This window comes from Neolamprologus multifasciatus, chromosome 8 (genome assembly GCF_963576455.1).
Source record: "Neolamprologus multifasciatus chromosome 8, fNeoMul1.2, whole genome shotgun sequence".
In the NCBI taxonomy this organism is placed as follows: domain Eukaryota; kingdom Metazoa; phylum Chordata; class Actinopteri; order Cichliformes; family Cichlidae; genus Neolamprologus; species Neolamprologus multifasciatus.
Window position 1 is genome coordinate 25885240 of NC_140446.1, and position 26165 is coordinate 25911404.

Sequence of the window (26165 nt, forward strand, 5' to 3'; positions counted from 1 at the left end):
AAAAAAGAGACTTAATTTTTTGGACTTTGCCAAAATGATAACACAAGAGACTTTACGTGGTGCTAATCCAGCCTATTCTGCTGCAGGAACCTAGTGGGAGATGGCCCCAAACATTTACAGTAATAGTCTTCTGGTTGGCCTTTTCAGTCTTATTTTTCCATTGCTTTATAGGCTTAAACCCAACAATGTAATTTTTTTTTTTTTTTTTTTTTTTTTTAAATGCCTTCACCTGCATTTAAAATGCAATCAGTTTGCATTAAGGCATACTGTCGTTCTTTCAGGACCACCCAGAAGTCTCCCAGGCTACACACTTTTTGTCCCACAAAAACATCCTAGTTTCCATGCTCCTTGCGAGTAGTGGAAGATGCCCTCTACCCTGGTATAAAGTTAGTTTGGGACATTATGTCCACTGTAAATGTGTATGTACATAGAACACCTAACCTGCTGTTACTGGCAGGTTCTGCTCAACAGTTAAGGCTTTTCCAAGCACCAGGATAGGTGTTGGGTGCAACTTCTTTTAGTTTAGGAATGAGCCTTAATTCCACCTGTCATAGCGCTGTACAGTTAAACTTCTCATGCACACTGATCACAGATCCACTGTGCTGCCATATAGCAGCAGTAACTACAAGTTTAAAAGTCTAGGCATGGGAGTTCTGTCAAAAACAAAAACTGTAAATGCTGCTAAATCACAAATTATTGACTTCCATACCAACTACCGAACTGTCGGGAGAAGAGGAATCTCACTCCACACAGTTACTGCGTTTTTGTCCTCATGTTCACCACGGACTCGGCATGCTTCTCCATGACTTGGTATGTCTTTCTGGCTTGCACTGATGATAGAATATTTCCATGCCAAACCATGCATTAAACTCGGATGCATCTCCATAATCCAAAATGCCTCACCTGTCTTCCTTTGTCAGTTGTAATATTCTGGAGTTTTACATAATTGTGTGGCAGAAGGTCAATGGGAGGCCACAATTTTGAGACTATTGAGATGCACCCGTTGTCATTTCTTTTCAGAAAGCCACATTTACCAGGCGGGGCCTCTTATCCACAGAATGGCGAGACAAAGATCACACTACTTGGCGATAGCTATTAACCAAACTGTATGGATGATGGTCCTTTAAGTGTGGGACACTGTAGGGACTTTTACATGCGTCTCCCAGAAACTACCACCATTGTTGGAGTGGGTTGGGGACGTTTTAGTGTGGCTTGTTGTAAAATGTTGAATACTTTTGGCCTGTTTGGGAGGGCAACACATTACAACCGCATAGGTGGCGACGTTGTAGAACCCACACGATTCTTTTGGTAAGCGACTTTCCATTTCTGTCTAACACGAAATGGTGCAGACCCCAGAGAAAGCCCACAGATGGAGCCGTTTAACTTCACTGTCTCTAGAGCTGTTGTAGTCTGTCATGTGTTTCCAGGAAGCTAACCTGATGCTGGTGAATCTACAGGGTACATGTTGTATAAATTGCAAAATTACTAGAATGTTCATATTAGATTATAAGATATTATTAAGGGCAATGAATATTATATTGTATCTTCATCGATGGTTACAAATAAAGTTCCCACGTAAAAGATTGGAAACCTGTATTGTGTGTTTCTTGTAATTTAGACACGAAAAAAACTGCCAAAATAATTTTGATAAGTGATAAGTTTATTGCTGTCTTTTTTTGTAGTATACAGGGACTTGGGCAAGTCAGTGGCCAAGCAACATGGAAGCTTCTGTCAGATTACTTTCCTCTTAATTAGGGAAAATTATTTAAAAATTTGTCAAAAATAATTAAGAAAAGGACAGTAATGTTCTGACAACAGAAGACAGGAAATAAAGTATTAGCTTTGACATATACTGAAGATGGGTAATAGCTGACATGTAACCAGAGAAGCCACTCAAGTGCAACACTTCATTTAAAAAAAACCAAACAAAACAAAAAAACCAACAAATTTTGGTCAACATGACATGAGAACCATGGTTACAGAGGGCACGAATAATTGGAAGAGGTTTATTAGCCAAGGAACTGAAGTCATAATTTTATATTACTGGAAATGACAAGCATTTTTCTAAGATCAAAACCACTTACATCTGTCTGTAAAATAGCTAGGTGGTGATGTTAGCATAAAGACTGGAATAAGGTAGAAACACTTTATGTAGCTAACGCCTATCAGCACTTCTGGTTCAAGTGTAAAAGCAAGCTGACTGCTGTTAAAAATTTGCTCAAGCATAGAACATGAATGAAAAGAAAATACATATTAAGTTTTCTTTCTGTCTCCTCGGGTGTTCTGAGTCTGAAAAAAACAATAAAATCTAGACTGCTAGTTTTGCTAGTATTAATCTTACTGCATGAAAAAAGCACTTTATTTTTAGCATTTTGCTAATAAAACTTGTATTATGTCTAATACTCACATTAAATAGAACAAGTTTATGTGGAGTAAAGTTAATATCATGTTTTTAAGTTAATGACCAATGAGCTAGCTAAGATAATGCTAATTTGGAAAAGACGGCGAGTACTGTGATCAATGAATGAAGCTTACTGGGTCTTTTGAGAACGAATGAACAGATGTAACTAGGAACATAAAACAGAAGTGCTGGTAGGCTGATTCTGTGATTTGAAGACAAAGCCACTTCGGTCTGTCCCATCTGTCAGTCTTTATGCAATTTAGGCTAACAAACTGCTAGCTGTAGCTTTACAGTCAGCGACAGATAAAAAGGAGGTATGCAAGAAATTATACTTATTTCCTTAATTTTTATTCTAAGGTTTTAGGTGCATAAAAATGCATTTACTAATCAAAACTAAAACCTTATTTGTTTCTGAGTTTGTCATTCTCACCTATAACTACTGTGCATAATAGGTTTATCTCGGCTGGCTTTTGTGAAAGTCTATTCTTTATTAATATCCAGTATTCACAGTAAAACTTTGATTATATTACATCATCCTATTAACAAGTGCTAAGAATTGTCAATTACAAATCTTTTTATTTTATTTTAAGAAAAGTAAGTTAGGAAAACATGGCTTTTCAAAGTGGTTCTTTTACTTTGTATCACATTCTTAAGAGAACTAATAATGAAGAAATGTCAGTGATCGATAATGGTACTTTTTTCATACATCATATAGAGCCCCAATCTGTTTTAAAGGAATGTATAAATGCAGGATCAACTATAAATACAAAAAGCACAAAATAAATAAATGTAAATGGGAACAGAAATGCTGGCATTTTAATGACCAAAAAAGAGAGAGAAAAAACTAGATGTGAGCTTTACATGGTTGGAGCCATCTAAATCACATCAGTCAACAACTTCCAGGGGAGCAGTCATTTGATATTAAAATTTGGGAATAAAAAGCTTTTGCAAATAAGGCAGTATTTGGCTGATGATATAAACTGATAAGATAATTCTTTTAAAGGTGTCATCCTGTGGATAATAGTGGAAAACAAATAAGTACAAAAAGATTCCTTCAAATGACCTAACCTATACACATATACTAAGCTCAAGCAAACTGTGACATGTGTTTATTAAGCTAGAGGTGCACAGTGAATTAAAAAAAATCATATTTACATCAAATATGAAGTGATTACAGAAAACATTTGATTTGTTGTTTGTATGTTCTTCCACACCTCTGACATAATATGTAGACTGCAACTTATCTCTGTCAGTTTTGATATTTACAGTATGGCCATTACTAAGCAATCCAATTCTCCAATTCACCTGTTAAGTCCTCTCTGGTTTTTTTTTTCCAGTACAAATATATAACTCAAAGTATACAATGAAAGTCAAACTGTGTCTTCAAGTCATAACACTGATACTGTATTAAATGTTGGCGTAAAGTACTGTAATCAGGTTTTTAAGTTACATTAACGCTTCTTCTGACACTATGTCCGCTGTCATAAGTACTTGGTAGTTGTGAGCATCAAGATCATGCAAAAAAAGCACCAGGTCTGTGACGACAACATAAGAACCACATTTCAGTGAAGTGGAAAGGCTGGGATGTGACAATTGTTCAATTTTCTGGCTTAGATTTCAGCTTTTGCATATCTGCTGATGGTTATACATTCCACTGGATCATAGCAAGGAGCAACACGTGAACATTTAAAGCTGTTAAGAACAGAATTAAATAGGTCTTTGGTATTGTCGTAGCTAATATCAGAAGTCCGTGCAGCTAGTTGCAAGCTGGTGTCTTGAGTTCGATGGCTGGTATGCTGCTAACCAGCACTTTAGGGACAGTGTTGTTTTTACCAGTTCTCCAGGTGAAGGTCTGTGGCAGAGTTCAAATTAATGTCTGTTACATCCAGGAACTCGGCATTGAAAATGCTGGGTGCACTGGGTGGAGCAATGCTGAAGGCAGTGGCAGAACTGGGTGGTGTCAGGTCGAGCCATTCCATTGTCTCCCAAGGCGTCTCGCTAAAGGTCATGCTGACCATTCCCTGCACCTCGGGGTTGGCGGATGCCTTACTGCCGATGGCCGAGAGAGACGTGTCCATCAGATCTCGGTTGCTCAGAAGTTTGTCCTGTTGCGGATGATGAGAGTGATGATGATTCTGAGGGCTGCTGTACCGATCAACCTCTCGCTTCCCTTCATCTTCCTGGCCCCCATCCTCTGCTGCCATTTTAAGAAGAGGTACCTCTCCTCCGCGGCCGACGGGACTGCCAAGCATAGTGTCTGGGTGGCTCTCGGTGACGTGATTGGCTGCGTGGTCGTAAGGGAGCTGAGTGGGGGAGAGGTGCTCGTAATGTCGGTGAAACCACGGGATGAGGAGGCCGGGACACCCTGGGGACACAGTAATGTGAGGCATAACTTTGGTTACAGAGGACCTCTCCCTCTCTTCTCTGGCGTTAGCTGGCATCTCTTGAAGAGAAAGAGGAGAGGAGGGAGGGTCACAGCAGGTTCAATGTGTCAGGTAAGACTGTGAACAACAGGCAGTGATTTCAAATGCTTTTCATCTTCAGCCAATAGGATCTATAGAATGAATCCTTACCTCCACTCTCTATGAGCACATCCAAAAGCTCATCCATCTGCTGACTTCGGGTCAGTTGCTGTAACAGTAACAAAAAGTGCGTTCCTTTTATCAGCTGAAATTTTAAACACTTAAAAAACAGAATTGATTGTCTTTGTTATTTTGTTTTTCTTTTAAAACTTTCTAGCTCCTAAAACGGGACTCGGCCCCTTTTACTAGCTTTAAAAGATAGAGGTTTTTTTTTTTGCTTGTTTCAGAGAAACAGAAATATTTTAATTGGCTTTAAAAAAATTAGCTGTGCTTTATTTTGCTTTGCTGGCAAAATTAAGAAGGTAACAGAAAGTTAGTTTTGCTCATAGTCAAAAACGTAGAGCTACAACAAGTGGTCTAATAATTATTAATTATTCACTAACCTTTTTATGTCTAAGGGGAAAAATCCCTTTTATGTGCAAACAAAACAAGACATTTCACAACACTGTAGGGCTTTTTTTTTTTTACAGTTTAATATAATGAATAAAATATTTTGTCGACTGTAACAAATTTTTACATAATTACGATGGTTAAAAAAAATCACTATAATGCTGTTGTCATAATAGGTATAAAAGTGCAGTGAACAAAGCGATGGATGAAAACAAAAACTACAACACAGATAAAAATAGAAGAAAGAAAAAACAAGACAGACCACAGGAGGAAGAGTGGAATGAGAGCAACGCCAAAAAAAAGGTCAAATAAATTTCTGGCCAGCCATCTCTACTGAATTTTATCATGGATTTGAGTTTACCTGTTTGACTGCATCCTCATAGCATGGGGGCTGTCTTAAGTCAGATGCATCTGAATCTGAGCTACTGAAGGCAGGGGGAGGGACCTGGCACTTTGGCAAAACTGACATCTATATGGGAAATAGGTGAAAAGTGATATTAGTATATTATAGGGGGATTTACCCAAATTAGGCCCTCACGTTTAAAAAATCTCATCACAGTGAAAAGTTTACCCTTAAAAATGATTTGGCGTTGTTGTCTTGTAAAGGAAATGTCACTGACATGTCAAGGAATATATGATGAAAACTGATATGAAGACAAAATGAACTTCACAACAAAAGACAATAATACACAGAGACAGGCCACAAATGGAGAGAAGAAAGGAAAACAGTAACATAAATGTGAGATGATTCAGCTGAAGTGAATGATGCTGATGTGACAATGCTGTAAAATGCTGGTCGTGTGGATAGAAAATTACCTTTGTTTGCATGTTCTGGCTCTCAGCCTTAGCAGGGCTGCTGTTGTTGAGGCCACAGTCAGCTGAGCTGGGATAGACTCCCTGAAGACCTCGTTGGTCGGAAGGATAGGAACAGTTTATAGGCGGACCGCCACTCTTTTGCTGCATCTATAGTTAGCCAAAAATAAAACACGTTAGAAATCAACAAAAGAAGAAAAAAGTTTAAAAAACCACCTAAACTAAGAGTATATTTTGTATATGAAATAAATATTTACATTAACTGTTTTGAACATGTTTTCAGAGATGCAGATGATGGGAAATTGTAAAAGCTAGTTACATATGTTTCTGTGCTAGTTGGTGGCTGCCTACATTTAAAAGTGTAGATAAGTATTATGTATTATTTCTTTAACTTTTATACTATAATATACATTTACTTATGCAGCCCACTGATGATGATGATGATGCCTAATGATTTTGGTGATCTCATGACAGCAAATACAGTAATATATAAATGCTAAAAAAATCACAATAAAAATCTGAATATCCATAGAAAATAAAGAAATAGCAATATAAAGCTAAACAAACTGTCATGGTCCTGGGCCATGTTGGCCCAGCATTCTTAGTTTTCTTGTATTTTTGTATTTTGTTCCTCATGCCGTGGTTCCTCGGTTCTGTTAAAGATGTTCCTTATTTGATTACCCCCTGTGTGCCCCTCTGTGTATCTGTGAGCCCTCGTTTCCCCTCGTGTTTCATTCAATGTTTTCCCCAGCCCGTTATGTCTGTGGTCTCTCTCCGCAGTCTGAACCTCTGTGTACTTCCTGTTTTACTTTGACAGTCTCTCATCAGTATGTGTCATGTTGTGTTCACTCCTGCCCTGTCTCGTTACGATTATCTGTGTCAGCTGTGTTCCCCGTGTGCTACCACTTCCCTCGTTAACCCTCTGTGTATTTATGTGCATGTCTCCCTCAGTTCAGGGTCGCGTTGTCAATGTCTCCTCCCCAAACCTGTGTGCCTTTCGGTCTTCTGTTAGTATTCCCAGTTTAGTTCTGTTTCGTGTTAAGGCCTGCAATAAAGCAGTGATTTTGAGTTCAGTTCCTGTCTCCGTGAGTTTTGTGTTTGGGTCCTCATCTGCCTCCACACAGCTAGTTCATGACACAAACCTTGATTAGGTTATGTTTTTGGTAGCGTTTGTTTGCATCTCTTGTTTCTGTCTCTAAACAGGATAGTTTGATAAAACTTCGTAGGGGTGTAAAGTGGGGTCATGTTAAAATATGTTGAAACATGGGTTAAATTATTGTCTCCACCATGGTCTTCAAGGTAAACATCTCAAAGTTTGAAGAGAACAAAGAAAACAAAATAAATATATATAAAACACAACACTATTCCCTTAAAAGTAAATACTGCTTCTTGTTTTAATTATATTATCTAATAGACGTCAGTAAAAATGGTCATTCTAAATATAAAGGCATCATACCTGCATGTTGCATGCTCTGTTGTTGCCCTGGGTGTGGGGGTGACCACAGCCATCCCTCCCCAGTTGAGGAGACAGCAGATAGGGGTTGTTAGGAGATGAAGGCTGTGGGCTGCTGGAGGATTTTCTGATAGGAGAGTCTTGCGGTGAGCACTGTGGGCTGAGGAAGGTGGACATAGCGGTGGGGCTGCCAGAGGAAGGGCCCGTATCCATACACTGTGGTCCCCCGGGACCCCCCATGTTGGTAATGGAGGAACTGCAGTGTCCCATATCCTCTCTGCAGCTGCCAGGAGGGCACTTAGGCTGTTTAGGGGAGGACAGAGGGCAGCTGGAGGACAAAGACAAAGGCTCCTGCTTGATAGTCACCCCAAAAAAATGTTGCCCCATCATGGCTGGTGTCTGGTGCTGCTGGTGGTGCATGGGAGGATGAGATGCAGGAGGGACCGTATCCTGTGTTGCTCCATAGCAACGTTTTCTCTTGTGGAGTTGCATCTTTAGCTCTTCAACCTAATAAGCATGATCACAGAGCATTCAATTTACAACTCATTACTTTATAAATAATAACATGATTGATTGTTGCATTAGTATTAGATGCTGCAGACTTGATAAATGAGAATTAGCCTTCTTAACATCTCTACTTTACATCCACCTGTTGACTAGCAAAGCATGTAGTGGTAGGTTTAAGAGCTTGAAAAAAATCAGACTTTTCACCTCTCATTCAAGAAGCACTGACCTATTAATTAGTGTGTAATCACATGACCCAAGTTGTGAAAAAAGTCATGGGTCCATCTTTGGTTTTAGACCTGAGGAACCTCGGATGAGAGGTGAAATGCCTTCAAACAGATCATCACCTGTCTCTGCTCCTGGTGCAATTTCCACGTCAGCTCCTCGATCACTTTCTGCTTTTCCACCAGCATCTTGTCTTTTTCAGCTTCTACACCATCCATACCACCAACCTCCCCCATCCTCCGACCCGCCCCACCCATGCTGCCACCTCCTCCTCCCCCAAAGCCATCCTCCACGCCGAGCTGGGCAGGAGATGGATGAAGGGCAAACTGTGTTGGCGAAGACATGGGCACATCGCTGAAGCTGTCGGGGAGTGAACCGCTGAGGGACAGCTCAGAGGAGGCCGGCGAGATGGGTGGGGTGGAGGAGGTGCTGGGGTACGGGTAATAGCCTCCCTGGGACAGAGCGCTGGAGGAGGATGGGGACTGGTAGGAGGACAAGGACCCTGTGGGTGTGACAGGAAAGGTCATGGTGGTGATATCAGAGGATCCCGAGGGCGAGGAGCCGGAGTCTTTGAAGGGCCGGAGTCGCTCGATGAGGGCAGTCTTGGTGCCTGAGACAGGCATGCCACGAATACGCAGGTGCTGCCTCAGCTCTGAAACCTTGCATGAGAATAAAAAGGATTACATATGTATGTTAAGGAGAGAAGATTGTCAGAATGTTCCTCTCTAGTATCACCTACTTTTAGGTCATCCAGATTAGATGGCAGGGGCCCAGGTTTGACTTGTGAGATGCTGCTTTGGTTGGGGAATGTGTTCTTGACTGGAGAGGATGAGTTACTGTTGGCTGTGCTCGACGGGGCACTGGAACTACAAGCCGATAGTTGCTCACTGACTCCTCTGGAATGGAGCATTTGAAGAAGATTACCCAAAAGTAAATATATATATATTGATGAGCCAAAACATTCGGACTGCTTACATTGGTGCTTGCATCATATGTTGTTGATTATCTCACTGTGATACATGTGTGTTACATGGGTCTGCAGTATGTAAGACGGTAAATTGAAAACTGGATCTCATATTTACTGATGCAGATGTAAGGAGTTTAGCTCAAACCTACAGAAAGTAATCAGATCCCAGATTTCTTCCCTAATCTACATCATTTTAAAGTCTTTCAGTTCATGTTTTTGTGCTATTTACTGTTTTGGATCACACTTAAGAGTAAGATGTAGCATACACAAGTTTGCAGTAGATAATTTGAGGAGATTTCGTTAGATATGTTCTCTACTTACTTCTGGGTGTGAGCTGGTGTGTGGGGTTGATAGCTGAAAGTGGGCTGCCTCTGCTGAGCCTGAGTCTGAGACTGGGCTTGGGCCTGCGTCTGCGGAGTGTGGGTATGCGGCTGTTGCGACTGCTGTGTCTGCGATTGCGCATGAGTGTGTTTCTGCTGGCTGAGAATCTGCAGCTGCAGGAAGAGCTGCTGCTGCTGGAGGAGTCGGGCGTAGGCCGAATCCATGGGCGGAGGGGACTTCTCTGCCTTCTGGTCTGGAGGAATGTACTGGTGGTACTTGAGCTTTTTGACTTTAGGCTTCACATCTTTGGGCTTCTTGTGACGGTTCTTGTCGGAAGATTTAGACTGGTGGTAGAGAGGACGAGAAAGTCTGAGTTAGGGTTAGAAATTCATTCAATCCATTCATTTGAATGGATTGAATGGAATTGTTAAAGTTAAGAATGTAAATGGTAAATGGCCTGCATTTGTATAGCGCTTTACTTAGTCCCTAAGGACCCCAAAGCACTTCACACTACATTCAGTCATTCACCTATTCATACAGTGGTGATGGCAAGCTACATTGCTACATTGTAGCCACAGCTACAGTGTAGCCACAGCTGCCCTGGGGCGCACTGACAGAGGCGAGGCTGCCGGACACTGGCGCCAGACCAGTGGCCCTCTAACCAGGCCCTCTAACCACCACCAGTAGGCAAACATGGGGTTAGTATCTTGCCCAAGGATGCAGCCTGGAGCAGCCTGGGATCGAACCACCGACCTTCTGGTTAGTTGACCTGCTCTGCCTGGCTGTAGCTCAGGTGGCAGATGATAGTGAGTTTTATGACAAACTGACCTTGACGATAGCAGGAACAGGTATTGGGGGAGTAGTCTGGCTGTTGTTAGCACCAGAAAGCCCCTCATCCTGGCTTTGATCCGGGGGATCTCTGCTTACACCACCCTATCCACAAATAAAAACAAAGTACATTTACTTTTCCAGGCTGAAGTTAAAGAAATAATTACTAAAGTATAAAGTGTTTCAGTTTAGACGTAAAGAATATTGTCTTCTTGCTTCATTTGATAAACTGGTCTGTTGAGCTCAGTTTCACTCAAAGAGGTTTAACCTTGGAGTTGTTTTATCGTATCCACTCTACTGACAGACATCTGGTTCCAAACAATACTAAACAAGCACATGGCAGGATGTAATAAAAGTGAACGACTGTATTTACGCAGCTATTTTATAGTCTTTGGCAACTTTTTTGCTATTGTTGCCTTAGATTTCATGCATTTTGCTCTGACTGTATCTGTTTTCTTCTCATTTCTTCTTCATGATTATAAAGGTAAATTGAACAGACAGGGAGACTGCTTGACAGTTTATAATCCAAATAGAATAATTATCCCTAAAATGCTCATGTATTGATGTTTCCTCCGCAAAAGTATTCCAAAAAGCTTTAAACAAACCTTTGGGACTGACATGACGCACAGAGGGATGATGATTCAGTTGGAACATTTAAGAGGCAGAGGTCTGAGAGATGTAAACAATTGTGTTCTGGCACGAATTTCAGTTGAGGGACCGTCTCTGTTGGTGACCGTTGGAATGAGGTCACCGTGAGTGAAAGGTAAGCAGCAAGCATATAAAGGCAGCTGCGCCGCCAGCATGGCTCAGCATGCAGGAATGTGACACCTGCCTATGTCAGCTCAGTCCAACAGTGGAAAACAGAGGATGTGCAGCTCACTCTGCTACCACAGGAGGGCAGCAGAAATAAACTGGTGGTAATCATAGCTGCCCAGTGTGGGAGCTTGAGTGAAAGAAATGGATAGAACAAAGGAGAGGAGGCTTGTTTGTGTGCTTTTTTTGACCTGTCGTTCGCTGGTGAGGGCAGGTGAGGACGAGGAGGAGGCCGTACTGCCGACAGCCTCAGATGAAGGGCAGGCCGAACCCTGCGACTCATCACTGTGGTGCTGCTCTGGAGACAGACTCTCACTGCTGCTGTCCTCCTCAAATGCATAGGAGTCCTCTTGCTTAGGGAGCTTACCATGGTTTACTGCAAGAAGAACAAAAACAGAGATACGTGGGGGTGTCAGCGATGTAATAGCTATCAGCCTAGACCCCTTTTACACCTAGAAACAAAACAAAACAAAAACTGTAAGTGCACGCAGAATGCATTCGGATCGTCTTCAATCTGCCAGGCGTGCGTTGTTATCAGACATAACAGAAATCTGCACAGTGTGACTACAGCCTAAAGGAAATGATCCACATAGAAACTTTAAAGATCACCTAACAGTGTCTAGCAGCATTGCTACAATTGACACGGGATGTACCATCTAACTCATTTGCATACTGAGACACAAATCAGGGCTGTTACAATATTACTATGCTCAAAAAAATTCCACAAATTTGGAAAAATGTAGATAGGTGAATTAAACTAAAGTGCAAAATCTAACCAGAACTAAAAGCAAAGCAAGTATAAACTGTCACAGTCATCATCGATATACAATTATCACAAGACCTGTGATTCAAGACACTAAGAGCACATTTTAATAACCGAGCATGCTTCAATATGTTCCTTACTGCTGCCTCCAGCCGGCTGACAGTCAGACTACTTCATCTGCAATCTAAAACAGCAAATGACCAGTCACAAGACTATTGTGTTCAACCTCCACCTGTTGTTTTAGTGGAAACGGTTCTCAGTTTAACACGCTGTTATGTTACTCCAGCACTGTATCTATGGAAGTTCAATCATTCTGTGCTCTGTAGTTTTAAATACACCAGGCTTTCGTTACATGTGCTGCTGATAGGGTAAGACCTTTGTCCCACAAATGACAGCAGAATTTGTCCAAAGCGCCTTGAACACCATTTCAAGAAAACATTTCATTCAACCCACAAACCACTGGACCATTTTCACATCTGTTTTTGTGAAACATTTTCTTTTACTTGCTCCTTGGCTGGTTGGATGCATACTGCATGCTGCACACAATGTATGTGAGCAGAGGTATTCACACACTGCCTGTCACTCACACCTAGTACAGCACTCAGCTCGGAGGTGTTACGCTGTGTGGGTAAGACACTCACACAACCACTTTACTTCTAGAACGCTCCTGATTGGCTGGCGCGATAGGGAACACAGCTTTGATTGGGGTAGTTAAGAGCAACTATCTAATGGAGCTGAAGGGACAGAGCCAGGGAAGGAGGTGGTAAAGGCTGGAGTGTGTGTGTGTGTGTGTGTTTGTGTGTGTGTGCGCGCGCTGAGAGGTATAAGATTCTCTTTTTGTATCCAAACATGTGACAACCAGGAACAGATTCTGGTTTCCATCACAGTACCAGGTCCATTCTGTGCAACTCTATGACCTTGCAGTACACACAAACACACACTCGGCGAGCTTACCGCACAGCTTAGTAAATAGCATTGTCCTAAATGCCATTTCCTCCCACCTGTTCACGTTTAACTCTGTAGGGAAAAACACCAACACGGTCTGTGTGTGAATTTACTCGGTGCATTTTCGCTCTGCTGCACACAGTCCAGGACTCTTTAAGATAATTTGTTGTCACCGGGAGATTGAGTTGACAGAATTACAGGAAATCTGCACGCCACGTACGCTTCCTCTTTTCACGTGACTGGTTTACAAGCTATGGCGGGTCAGGCAGTTTCCAAAATTACCAGACAGAGGTTGAAACAATCACTGGGAGTGTTATGTAGGGAGATATAGAGCTTTAAGGTGAGGGGTTAATGCTGCAGGCGAGGGGGGCGGGGTGGAGGTCACAACAGCCTGGTCCTGTCACGTAGTTTTGTAGGTGGCTGATTGGAGCCAGTCAGAGCACAGACAAAAGAGGGGGGGGGGAGGATGAGCAGATAGGTCCAAACATACAGGCAGGTACGCCCACACATGTGGCAAAGGATGCACTCTACACGCACACACATCGGAGACTTCTAAAGAAAAAGGGTGGACCCAAATACAGCTGCTGTTCATCTCGATAAACGGAGATCCCCTTCTCCGGCAGAGGTATTATAAACCAGCTGACCGCAGCCTGCCGGCTCCTTTGTGCAACATGTTTACTGGAAGCTTAAGGAGGCAAACATAAAACTGCTAAAACAGCAGAGTCTAAAGAAAACTTGCTGCACTGCTAAGAACAGAGAGAGTGAGTAACATGTTGGACCCAAACAGTGTGAGCGGCGCGGTGGGACAGCTCCGGCCCTGCGCTTCACACAGCGCTAAATCTTTGTTTAAGCATACACGATGCACCAAAGAGCACTCCTCAAACACTTGAGTCCATAATAGACATTTGTAAATGCTGATTGCTAAGCTGGCTACAAACACAAATGTTCATTTTAACAGCTCTCGTCGCTGTTAAGGCATTCAAATCTAACGTACAAAGACTTTGATGCATAGGTGGTCCACTAATCAAGACCAGAATTCAAATTTTGACTTGAATAATGCATTTTGATATGCCTTACAAAGCGTGACTGATCAGAAAGATAAACAAGAACACATGGCCAAGTTGTGAAAAATGCTTGTTCAGATGGTTTATATCCCTCATATTTTGTGGTAACATCAGTGTTTTATTAATAGAAATAAGGAATAGTAATAGTAATGAATAGTTTTAGTAATTTTAGTGTTTAAAACAATTCCTCTAAAATTCCATTTCCTGAAACACTGTAATATTTTCCCAAAATGGACTCTGCTGGAGAGTGCAACATTAGCGTGGTTCACATATGCAAAAATAGACCAGGTTAAAATAAAGAGAAATATCATTGCTTATACCTATAAACTTGACTTTAGCACATGACTCTCCAGCACGAGAGAAAAACAAAAGGGGTTGTGATGCATTGAAGACTCTGATCTGTGCAGACCCTCTGACGGTCTTATCATTTGGAATAATCCGTTTCTCCTGTTAGAAGACTAAACGATGTGACCGACGTAGCCGTGCAGTCCACTCAAGTACAAAGCTCGTTTGAGTAGCTTACAGTCTGCCTCATTAATGAGCATACACACAGTCAGTCAGTTAGAAGGGCCCTTTTACACAAAACAAACTCTACACCTAAACTTTAGTTCCAAACACACAAGCATATAAACGCACAGGCTAAGGCGCAGCGGGTGTTAAAGTCGGGTTACACCACGCGTCTCTCCACTGATACCTGTCATCGTGATGGCAGAGTCTAGGGGAATGATATTCTTTTGCACCAGCTCCATGGGCCCTGGCCTGAGAGCCAACTTCTTATTCAAGTCCTCGGCGAGCTGGGCTCGCTTTAGCCTCAGCTGGGCTTCCAGATTGGAGCCGCCCGAGGCCGGGTCTGGATAACACAGAGCAGGACCACAACATCAACGACATGGGACACACCAGGGAAACACTACACTAAAGGAGTGGAGAGTAATGAAGTACATGCTTAAAAGTATATTTTTATGTTTGCAGTTTAAAGTATACTTTGATATAATGCACTTTAGCCGTGATCACAAAGATCCTTATTCCATTTGTTTGACAGTGACTGTTATTACTTTTAAAGATTTAAAATGGTCTATGTTGTCCAGAATAACTTACACCGATCATGCATAACATTATGACCACCTGCGTAATGACCAGCCCTGACCTATTGAGGCATGGACTCCACTAGACCCCTGGAGGTGTGCTGTGGTATCTGGTACCAAAGCTGTTAAAAACAGAATTTGGAGGTCAAGTCAACTCCTCAAACTTGTGCTCCTCAAACCATTTTGCTTTGTGGCAGGGCGAATTACCAAAGTTTTCCCAGCAGAACATTTCCCTAAGCATCACACTGCGTCCGCTGGCTTCCCTTCTTCCCATAGTGCATCCTGGTGTTCAGCTAATCAATGCACACTCCAGACTGGGAACCTCCCACAGGAGATGCTCTGACCCAGTCGTCTAGCCGTCACAATTCGTTCCTTCATTTTTCCTGCTCAACTTTGAGGACAAAATGTTCACTCGCTCCCTAATATATCCACCCCAGTAACAGCGTCATGATAAAGAGATCATCAAAAGTGTTATTTACTTCACCTGTCAGTGTGAATTATGGTATGCCTAATCAGTGTATAATGAGTCCATAAGCTAGTTAATAATGGCTCCACTTTACCCTGATACTACATGCTAACATAAAAAGATCTCTGATAAGTATGCAGTAACGATCTTGAGCATCTTCCAGATATAACTTTCAAACAATTCTGAACTAATGTTGAAATTCATTTAAAAACAAACCATATAACCCGATCCTTCAATACACCGTCACTGTGGTCATTTCTTAGAGGATTCAGGTAACTGACAGTGTCACTGGTGATCTATAAGTGGGATAATGTCCTGCAATTAATGAGCGTGGGCTCTGTGTCTGCATTTCTATGCAATCCTTCTCCTCATCTCCACTGTTCGGTGCGTCTGTTCTACGACTACAAACACAGATGATTTCTTCGCGTCTCAAGAGCAAGCTGCGAGAAAGCACAACTCGGCGGTTAAGCTGGCACACTTCCACTGCCCTACTTGAAAGACAAGTTAAGGTCACAAGGCTGTTTTTCAGTAGCAAAAAGATGAACGTTGCATTTTAGGAATGCGCCTGCAGCACACCACGAATTCATAACAGCAGATCTGTTTTTCCTGTACGCAGAGAGATTCTGCTCATAATATTTCTACACTTTATTCCTCTTTTTCCTTCTTTCCTTACAGAACATTTACCTGTAACTTGATTGGGGTATCTTTATAACTATGTATGGATGACAACTGTGATATTTAAAAATATTATATCAATAATGTCAGTAATTATAAGAATATGGCGAATAACTCTTTGTGTATGCTTTTTTAATACAGACTTTAGTTTTTCGTCTTATTGTGAATGTTGTCTTTACAACACCCACAGTAACCAAAGTTATAGATGATGTTTAGAAGTAACAAACTACAATAATTTTGAAGTGATATCAGGGCTTTTTCTCATCTGTTTATTAAATTCCAGAGTAAAATGGTCTTCCATTTAAACCTCTGTTCCCTTTTTATCATATCATTATTAATCTACACATTTCTGGATTCAGCTGCTATCTCCACACTTCTTTTATCCTTCAATAATCAATATTTACATTTTGGATCAGCTGTAATATCAGTCCAGCTGCTTTTACTCCTAGTACAGTCTGAATACTAGACAAATAAATGGAGAGGCTCTAATTAAAGGGTTGCAGTGGGTAAGATTTTCAACTTTCTACAATCTATCTCTGTTAAATCCTGGATAAATAATCAGGGCCAGAGCTAACCTGGCTTGGCCTACAATCTGTCCGCAGCACTCGCAGGACTGATTACCGAGCGGTGCGGAGAGCGCACCAGATCAGTTTGATTATCTGAGCCCAAGAAAGAGCAACAGCACTTATTTGGTCAAATATAATTTTAGTGGGATATTTCAGAGGGATGACATAGGATCCAGCGCCAACAAAGAAATGAATGATACTGAGCTTTGTGCTGGACAAGTTAGAGAGAGTATTAGTGTCTGATGAAAAACGGATCTGAAATGTAATGCTTCAGAGGAAAAATGGGTTTCATCAAAATCAAGATTAATGTTCAAATATTAGGCATTTTTAAACTTTAGATGAAGCAAATATTATGCTAAAGGTCTCAGTCAAAATAGACATCTATCAATCTCTGACAAAGGAAGACGAAAAAAGAAAGAGGCAGACGTTACTAAAGCAGGATGAATTTGAAAGGAAAACACAGAAAGAAGGAAGGAGCAGTATCAGGAGGTAGAGAATAAAATCTCTGGCTCTCTTTCACAGCATGTTTTTATCCTGTCTTCTTTTTCTCACCCCAACCGGTTACAGCAGATGTTCCCGCCCCTCCCTGAGCCTGGTTCTGCTGGAGGTTTCTTCCTGTTAAAAGGGAGTTTTTCCTTCCCACTGTCGCCAAAGTGCTGCTCATAGGGGTCATATAATTGTTGGGTTTTTCTCTGTATCTATGAAGCGCCTTGAGGCGACTTTTGTTGTGATTTGGTGCTATATAAATATAAATAAAATTGAATTGACTTGAAAATAAGAAAGATAAACCAGAAGAGAGGAGGAAGAAAGAAACATGTTAAAAGAGAGGACAATGAAGTAGATTAAGAATGATCATCATTGTATGTTAGAAGTTTTGATACTGCCAGAAAATGAACAACATGAAGAGCAGGCAGACAAGCAGGGCTAAAAGAAAATGAGACAAAAAATATATAAAAAAGAAAAATATTCAACACAGACAAATTCTGAACTCAAAAAGTTGAGGGACAGGAAAAAAGTTAAATTTAATTCAATTTAATTCTATTTGTATAGGACCGAATCACAACCACAGTTCTGTATTATTGCAAGGGAAAGACCCTACAATAATACAGAGAAAACTCCCACAATCAGATGACCCCTTATGAGTAAGCACTTGGCGACAGTGGGAAGGAAAAACTCCCTTTTAACAGGAAGAAAGCTCTGGCAGATCCAGACTCATCTGCAGTGACCGGTTGGGGGTGAGGGGATGTTAAAATAAAATAATAATAAAAAAAAACAATGTTGGGAGCATGAAAAGGAGCAGAAAAGAAGAAAAAAGATTCAATTTGAGTAGAAGGAAAAACACTGAGGTGGGTAATACAGATGATCCGCTGTGGCTGCACGCCCCATTCCTCTGAGGGAGAGTGGAGAAGCATCAGCTGCTGTCATGGTCACGTCGGCGTTATCGTCTGTTTAGAACTTGGCCTGATGCGACTGCGCTGGTCTAATGTAACATGATCGGGTGAGTCTGAAGCTCACTTTTAAACATACAGTGCTCTTTAAACCTACTGCAGTACATTTAACTGCTGACTGTCATGCGTAAACACTACACAGAGAGGTTCGGTGCATTAGCTGGAATGATTCCTTTTGTGGTTCCATCCACTGAGGATTAAAGTCCTTCTGCTGTGGAAATGAACATTTTAAAGCAACAGAGAGCACAGTAAACCTGCAGCTACGGGCCTGTTATCTTTATGGGGAAATATTAGATTGTATGTGTGTGTCAAGTCAGACCTGTGGCCAGCAGGCAGACAGTGTGTGCTCCCATGCAGGCCACACGCCAGCCGGGCCCAAGAGGCCGTGGCGGATTCTTGAATAGTCTAATAAACACCAGATGTTCCCTGGGTAATATATACACAGACCCTGTGCCGTGTCCATCTCCCCCGAGCAGGAATAACACAGCCAGGCAGAGTCAACCAGCATCTGAGGGATCACATCGACAGCAGCAGAAGCGGCAGCCGCAGGAGGAGGAGGATGTTGTGCCCTCCTCAGAAATGCCTGATTTTTTTTTGGGGGGAGGACGGATGATGTTTTGAAGAACGATAAGACATCTAGTGTGTGGGCGTATGACAAACAGCGCAAATACGAGTCCTTGCAACGTCTCTCAGATCTGCACCACCGCCTGCAATCAAGAGATAAACAGCCAATTGAAATTTCTTTTTTAAAAGAGTGCTTGGAGCCCTGCTGGCCAATTGTGTTTCTCGTTGCTGCCTTATCTGTGACAGACTCCTAGAAACTGATAGGGGCTCGCCGGGCCTCTGGATTCCGTTCCCCCGCACACTTACCAGAGGTTTATCTTGAGGCTGGAGCCTCTGTGAAATGGCGAACGGTGCCAGAGATATCATTCAACAAATCCCCAGCCTGTAGTCCAGGTCACCCGGTCCCCTTGTTGTTTCTACAGGCAAGGAATCGAGGGGGGGGGGGACAAAACCAGCTTGCTTGCATGGCTCACTAATTCCATGTTTCCCGAGATGACTTACGAGGTGCTTTAAAGTAACAGGAATAGATACAAATCTCGATTTTATGAGTAGCTGTCTGCTGTGTTGTAACGTCGCACACTAAACAAACTACTTTCTCATGAATATTTGAAATTTATCTCTGGCGCGGCGTGCGTTGGCAGTCACAGCTAACCCGAAAAGCTGCAAACATCCACTAAGCTGACCTGAAGGAAAGGAGGGAACATCAATCGCAGCAAGGGTGAAGATTTAAGAGGTTGCTCAGTACAGTCAGGTCTACGTGTTCTCATCACTATGACTTACGTGCTCTTAAAAGCACAAAGCCTCTTTATTGTAAATGCGCGCTCAGTTGTTGTGTTTGGGCGTGCCTCTCAGCGCTGTGCTGTAAACAGGTGCCACCTCTTGTGAATCTGGCCTCCTTAAGCTGTTTCTTCTGAGGCCGAATGTCCTCTTCTAGCACAAGAGCATTCCTCGGCGGTCACTTACAATCTTGTCTGCCTGTTCTCGGGCTGCAGCCACTATCTGGTCTCTTTCTCCTCTGCTCTGTAGCATAAAGCCACCTGCTTTCCTTGGTTCTGGATTGATTCATCTCCACTATCTAGATATGTGCTTTGTTGTGTTTTTGCTGCCTGTTTCATTTTGCTTTCTCTCTTTAACACAGCTGGATTCATGTTACACGTCCATCAGTAACATATATGTACTGTGAATAATAGTCCATGAGAGACTGTGGATCGCTTTCTTTTTGTCTCTCTTTTGACTAACAGCTGGTATCTGTTTTTATAGTTTTCATTTCAGGCCTACATCGAACTATTTTTTCCCCCTTTTCTCTTTAAATGTCAAGCAGTATGTCAGACTCGAGGATCCGATGCATGTGAAACTCGGGCAGTTGGTGCTTCTCACAACCTCATTCCTGGATTTTCAAAATAATACTGATTGAGCCAAGGGGACCTAGGGCAGATTTGAAAAATGCAGTAACTGCTCATATTTCCCACAGTGAACTGCGCCATCCACCCGAGGACAAAGCACCCAAAATTTGTTTTTTCACTGCTCTAAATTATTTAAAAAAAAACCCCAAATTAATTAAAAACAGTTTTAAAGCTCACTAATATTTTTGTTATTAATGGAACAAGTCTAATGTTAAAAGAGTGCCTCACATAAATGAATGTAAAAAATTCAGTTACCTATCAACCTCGTATTTGCATGGAAGCAGAACACTCATTTATCTTTTGGACAGATAAAACCTACATTATTTTAACAGCTAGACAGTCGGGGGAACTGACCTTTCACCTCTGTATCTAATTGCTAATTGGAACAAGTGTGATAAGTTGACATGCTTGAGTTTCTCACACTTTTTCCCTCTGACTGTCTGACTCACACTTAAGTCTGAAAGCATGTAAGTACACGTGTGTGTGTGTGTGTGTTTGGATGTGCAGCAGCTCCATGTTGGAAGGTGTTACTCACGAGGCATGATGCCTTGGTCTGCCAGCTGCTCTCGTGTCCTCCTCTGCTGAAGTCTTAACTGTAGGACTAAAGTTGGGGGTGGGAGGAGGAAGAGGAGGACAGATAAAGAGCGAAGGTGAGAAAGAGGTATGGAGAGACAGGAGAGGGACAGAGAAAAAGCAGGACGAGGCTGAGAATACAAGCCACTTAAATCGGTATTTCAGAATGAAACGTAAAGTCGAATTAGCATAGTTTTACTTTGTCTGCGGGCTGGAATGAAAAGCTGCCAGCGTCAATTTGTAGTCATTGAACAGATGCACATGGACACATGCGTATGTGCACATATGCATACAGAAAACACACACAAAACAGCGCAGCTTGCTCACAAATATTTCTGTGAGCAGGATGTAGGGAATGATAAACACAGCTCCTGGCTTTTAAACAGATCTCTGCAGTGTGTGGTCCACAGCATGTGCACACGTTTCACTGTGCCCTGCATGTGTGTGTGTGTGTGTGTGTGTGGGGGGGGGGGGTGGATGTGGGTTGGGGGGGGGAATCTAGGTGGGAGTTTAAGGTCATAAACATAGAAACTCCTCAATGTCTGTTGGTTGACTGCGTCTGTGATTTTGTTGCTTTCTCTTTCTTCCTTTGTCTGTGTGTGTTTTCCCTCCCCAGTGTTATCTGAAGGTCTCCTGGTCAGATCCTGGATCCGACACATAAGTATGAAATGTTCCCTTTTCCCTGCACGGTCCTAATTATTTTCTGTCTCCCCTATTGTTAATTATCTCACTCAGGTGGTTTATATTCACGCAGCTCTGGCTGCAATCGCACGTTTTATGAATTTCTTCCAGCTTTGATGTCATGTAACAACTTTCTTAACAGTTTGACTGAGTGTCAGCGAGCTCAGGCGCCACATCACAGGTCTCTCATGGGAGAGCACCTCCATTATGTAATACCAGGCCCTTCCCTTCATCTGACATCTGCTTTAGTTTACAGCGAGGGGGTCGTGACCTGCCGGTCGCGACATCCCAAAGAGCAAATGAAGGCATTAGTTGCCGATTGGAAGCTTACCAAAACGTGTAACCGATACAATTTCTGACAAGGAAAAATGAGCACTTTCCTGCATGCAAATGTTGTCTCTTCTTTTTTAAGACCAGGTGACAGATGGAATGTAACTATAGCCAAATGATTTTTATTCAACAAGTTTGCACTCATTTGAATCTAAAAATAACAGTTGAAGTTGAACAGTACTGAGCTAAGTCCTTGTAAGAGCAACATTTTCGTGTTAAAATTTAGCACCGCCAGTAAGCCAGTAATGTAACAGTAACCCTTAATGCATTCATTTATACTTATGCTATGAATCTATGTAGTTAAATGTAGCCTACGCAAGTAGCCGATTGCATTGCCAGCATTTACCAAAAACACGTGACATAAAAGTTACAAATGGACGTTGTATTTTGAGTCAAAAAAGTATTTGTTCCCCAAGGAAAACATGCAAAGGCCCTCTCCTTTTTATAGAAACTCTTTTTTTTCCTTTCCAGTCACCTTTCTCACTCACTATGTATTAACAGACCTCTCTGCATTGACTCATATCTGTTATTAACCTCTGTCTCTCTTCCACAGCATGTCTTTATCCTGTCTTCCTTCTCTCACCCCAACCGGTCGCAGCAGATGGCCCCGCCCCTCCCTGAGCCTGGTTCTGCCGGAGGTTTCTTCCTGTTAAAAGGGAGTTTTTCCTTCCCACTGTCACCAAAGTGCTTGCTCATAGGGGGTCATATGATTGTTGGGTTTTTCTCTGTATCTATGAAGCGCCTTGAGGCGACTTTTGTTGTGATTTGGCGCTATATAAATAAAATTGAATTGAATTGAATTCTTGGCTGCTGCATGGCAGCTCAAAGCTTCAGCTCCCTCTACAGAATTTCGGTAGGATTGAAGTTTGAAGACTCCACGAACATTATCAGAGTTATGGCTGAGGGAAGGACGTTCTTGTCTAAGATCTTGTGATACACGACCATCGGTTGGCCCTTCAACGTGTTGAAGTTGTCCTCCACCCTTAGCAGAACAAGAGCCCCAGAACATTATGCTCCCACCTCCATGCTCGACTGTGGGGATGATGTTCTTTCTGTTATCCTCTCATCCTCCAAACACAGCAGGTACAGTTGATGCCAAAAAAGAGCTTGACTGTAGTTTCATCTGACCGCAGGCGTGTCTCCCACGCCTTCTTTGAATCATTTAGGCGTTCACAGGCCTGTGCATGCGTGTTCTTGAGCAGGGGCACCTTGCAGACGCTGCAAGATTTCAGCCCATTATGGCGTAGCGTGTTACTAATAGTATTTTTTTGGTGACTGTGGTCCAACCGTCTTCATATTATTAACAAGCTTCTCCTGTGCAGCTTCACCTCATGAGACAAGATCCTGCATGGAGCTTCAGACTGAGGGTGACCGATGATGTTGCCACCATCTCATCAAGCTTCTTGGTGATGGTCTTGTAGCCCATTCCACCCATGTGTCCCCGTCTAGGGACCCTGTCCAGGGACACATGACAGCTCTTTGGTCTTGACCAGGGTGGTGGAGAGGTTAGAATGGAAGAAACTGATTCTGTGTAATTTATACACGTAATGCGCTGAGATCAGACTGATTACAATCTGTGGGAACCAGAATTCTGTCTGGATCGTAGGGGGTCAAATACTTATTTGTCTTACTATCTTATTATTGTGGGTGGCTGTAGCTCAGGTGGCAGAGCAGGTCAACCACTAATCAGAAGGTCGGTGGTTCGATCCCAGGCTGCCTCCTGGCTGCATGCCAAATATCCTTGGGCAAGATACTAACCCCAATGTTTGCCTACTGGTGGTGGTCAGAGGGCCCGGTGGCGCCTGTGTCCGGCAGCCTCGCCTCTGTCAGTGGCCCCAGGGCAGCTGTGGCTACAATGTAGCTGCCATCGCCAATGGGTGAATGACTGAATGTAGTGTAAAGCGCTTTGGGGTCCTTAAGGACTAGAAAAGCGCTATACCATTTACCATTTTACCATTTATTTCACTCAGTAATTTGCTATTTTTATGCACTGTGTTTTTTCTGGATTTTTGGTTGATATTCTGTCTCGATTAAAATGACAGTCGTAAAAAAATTAAAGACTGTCCATTTGTTTGTAGGTGAGTAAACTTACAAATTTATTAAGGGATCAAATAATTATTTCCCCTTCTCTATATGCTTTAGAAAAAGGGCTTTAAAAGATAAATTAATTTCATTGTCAGATAAAAGACAGAATAACTGTTATTTATGAAGAAACTTCCTCTTTGATTTTTTCTCTTCAAAAGCAGATAACCTGTGAAACTTTTAGGAGAGAGTTACATGCCTGAAACCTTTGTCAGAGGTCAAATATGAACAAATTTGATTAATTTGATTTAAACACAGCATCATATGTATTCATAAAAATTAGGTGTCCTAAAAGCATGCATTTGAATGAACAAAATGACCTACAGAAATCAATGCGCTATCCAAACATCGTGTCATGATACCGGGCTAACGTAACAATCAGCCTGAATAGCCTGAATCTGGTCGTACGTGCAAATTTTGTCTCTAATTTTCTTGGAAAAAGCCAGGTGAAACATCAGCTGCTCTTTATTATGTTCACCGACAGGTTATCAATAATTGTGCTTGGAAAAGCACAGCAGCTGCCATGTAATCTGCTCTTTCTCCCCAAAAGCTTTGCTGAGACCAAAGGCTCGCTTGTCCTGATTGCAGAGTATACATGTTATAGAAAGTGGGCCAGAGCCAAGCTATGTAATCACAGATCACTGAACCATACTACGCCTCTCTGAATGTTGACTTTGAAACTGAAGACACTTGTTTTAACTCGGGCTTTCTTGACAATAAAGGACAGACAAACCCAATTTTTCAGATTTATAGTGTAAATAAATTGTCGTTTGGCTTTGGTTCGCACCAGTGAAGTGCTGATAATTGCACAAGCCAGTTGAGTGATACTGTGATTTATTGTTCTGTGCCTCACACACTCACAGCCACCACACTGAAGAAAGAACAAAAAAAACAAAACAAGATAATAATAACACCTCACTTTTACACTTAAGCTCCAACACTGGTTGCATTTGTTACATGAATCCTCCTGAACTTTCCCTTAGTGCAATCAGGAATGTGTTCACGACAGATATATGGGTGTAACTGTATAACTTGTAATAAACAGGTATTCCTAAATGAAGTATTGAGTTTATTTTAGTCTAATACCTCTGCATAAAGTGAAAATCCAGCTTAAAACACAACTGGCATATTTTATTTCTACGGTCTTGGACAGTTGGAGTCAGGTTTGTGAATGCGAGCCAGGACCTGCGTGGAGGAGAGCCAACGCTCCACCATTAAGGTACAGTTTCTGGAGCGGCTCCATTGACAGTGACTCATAGTGAACAGTGGGGTAATAAGGAGATTTGGATGTATGTTTAATAAGGCGAAAACAAAATCTCACTTGAGTTCAGAAACACAGGTGAGTGCTTTTATGTGTCGCCGGACTGCAAATCATCGTCAGCGGAGCGTGTTGTGGGGTAGTCGCTCATTTCGTAACTTATTACCAACTTTGTCAGAAGTGACAAGAATTCTGCTGCAATTTTACCTGGTGACACGTTTGTTATAGCACAGCATTATAAATGCAAGATGAGACTAATTTAGTGCTAGTTTAGTGCATTTAACATCAGAGATTTACTAAAAGAGAAGCAAAAGTGTTTTTGTTCTACAAAAAAAGTAAAAGTGTTTTTTAAAATGTTATTGTAGGTTATTATAGCATTTTTTTTTATATCATTTGACTAGTGATTCTATACTTACAGCCTATTCTTATCACTTATTGAATAATACTTCAAAATAACTGTTGCAATTAGCGCCTGGAGGAGTGTCATGAAGGCTCTAGAACAGCGATCATTTCTTCAGTAAGGACTTTCCTAAACAAAGTCTAAACCCACAAATTTTGTCATGTGACTGCCTGCATGGTATGCTTATCCATTTAGTGCAGACTGCTGGTTCCTCCTGTTTTTTTTTTAAGCTAAGTTAATAATTTCTTTTTTGTTGTTGTTTATTTTTTTATACACGACACTGGTGGAGTGAAAGGCTTATTCTGCTTATAACTGATCATATTTCAAACGTGACAAATACCACATCAAATGTTTGCCAGCTCAGAAAACAACATCAAACTAAGTTTCCTGTTTTACTATTTCGATTTTCTCGCGGATCCAGGTTGAAAACATCCAGCGTGTTTATGTTTTACACATTTGGGATCAGAAGTGAAAATGGGTGTGAAATAGTTATATATTAAAGACAGCACATGTATGCACTGCTGATTTACACATGGTCAACATGTGGCACTGCATTTGACGTCTCTGT

The 26165-nt window shown here is 41.9% G+C and overlaps 1 protein-coding gene across 4 annotated transcripts in view; it reads right to left on the bottom strand.

The window, feature by feature from the left end:
- Positions 1 to 857: 857 nt before the first annotated feature.
- myocd (myocardin) overlaps positions 858 to 26165 on the bottom strand; it is a 158014-nt gene continuing 132706 nt past the window's right edge. For 2 of the 4 annotated variants that reach the window (XM_085171016.1, XM_085171018.1), the window contains 12 exons: positions 20809 to 20874; positions 14764 to 14919; positions 11489 to 11673; positions 10485 to 10589; positions 9657 to 10000; positions 9108 to 9264; positions 8491 to 9027; positions 7643 to 8146; positions 6190 to 6336; positions 5735 to 5842; positions 4975 to 5032; positions 858 to 4844 (listed from right to left, as the gene is read on the bottom strand). In XM_085171016.1, the coding sequence (XP_085027142.1) occupies positions 4231 to 4844; positions 4975 to 5032; positions 5735 to 5842; positions 6190 to 6336; positions 7643 to 8146; positions 8491 to 9027; positions 9108 to 9264; positions 9657 to 10000; positions 10485 to 10589; positions 11489 to 11673; positions 14764 to 14919; positions 20809 to 20874 (2981 nt within the window). In that variant the 3' untranslated portion in view covers positions 858 to 4230. The remainder of the gene's footprint in view (positions 4845 to 4974; positions 5033 to 5734; positions 5843 to 6189; positions 6337 to 7642; positions 8147 to 8490; positions 9028 to 9107; positions 9265 to 9656; positions 10001 to 10484; positions 10590 to 11488; positions 11674 to 14763; positions 14920 to 20808; positions 20875 to 26165) is intronic. The other 2 variants (XM_085171019.1, XM_085171020.1) reach the window with 2 other exon arrangements.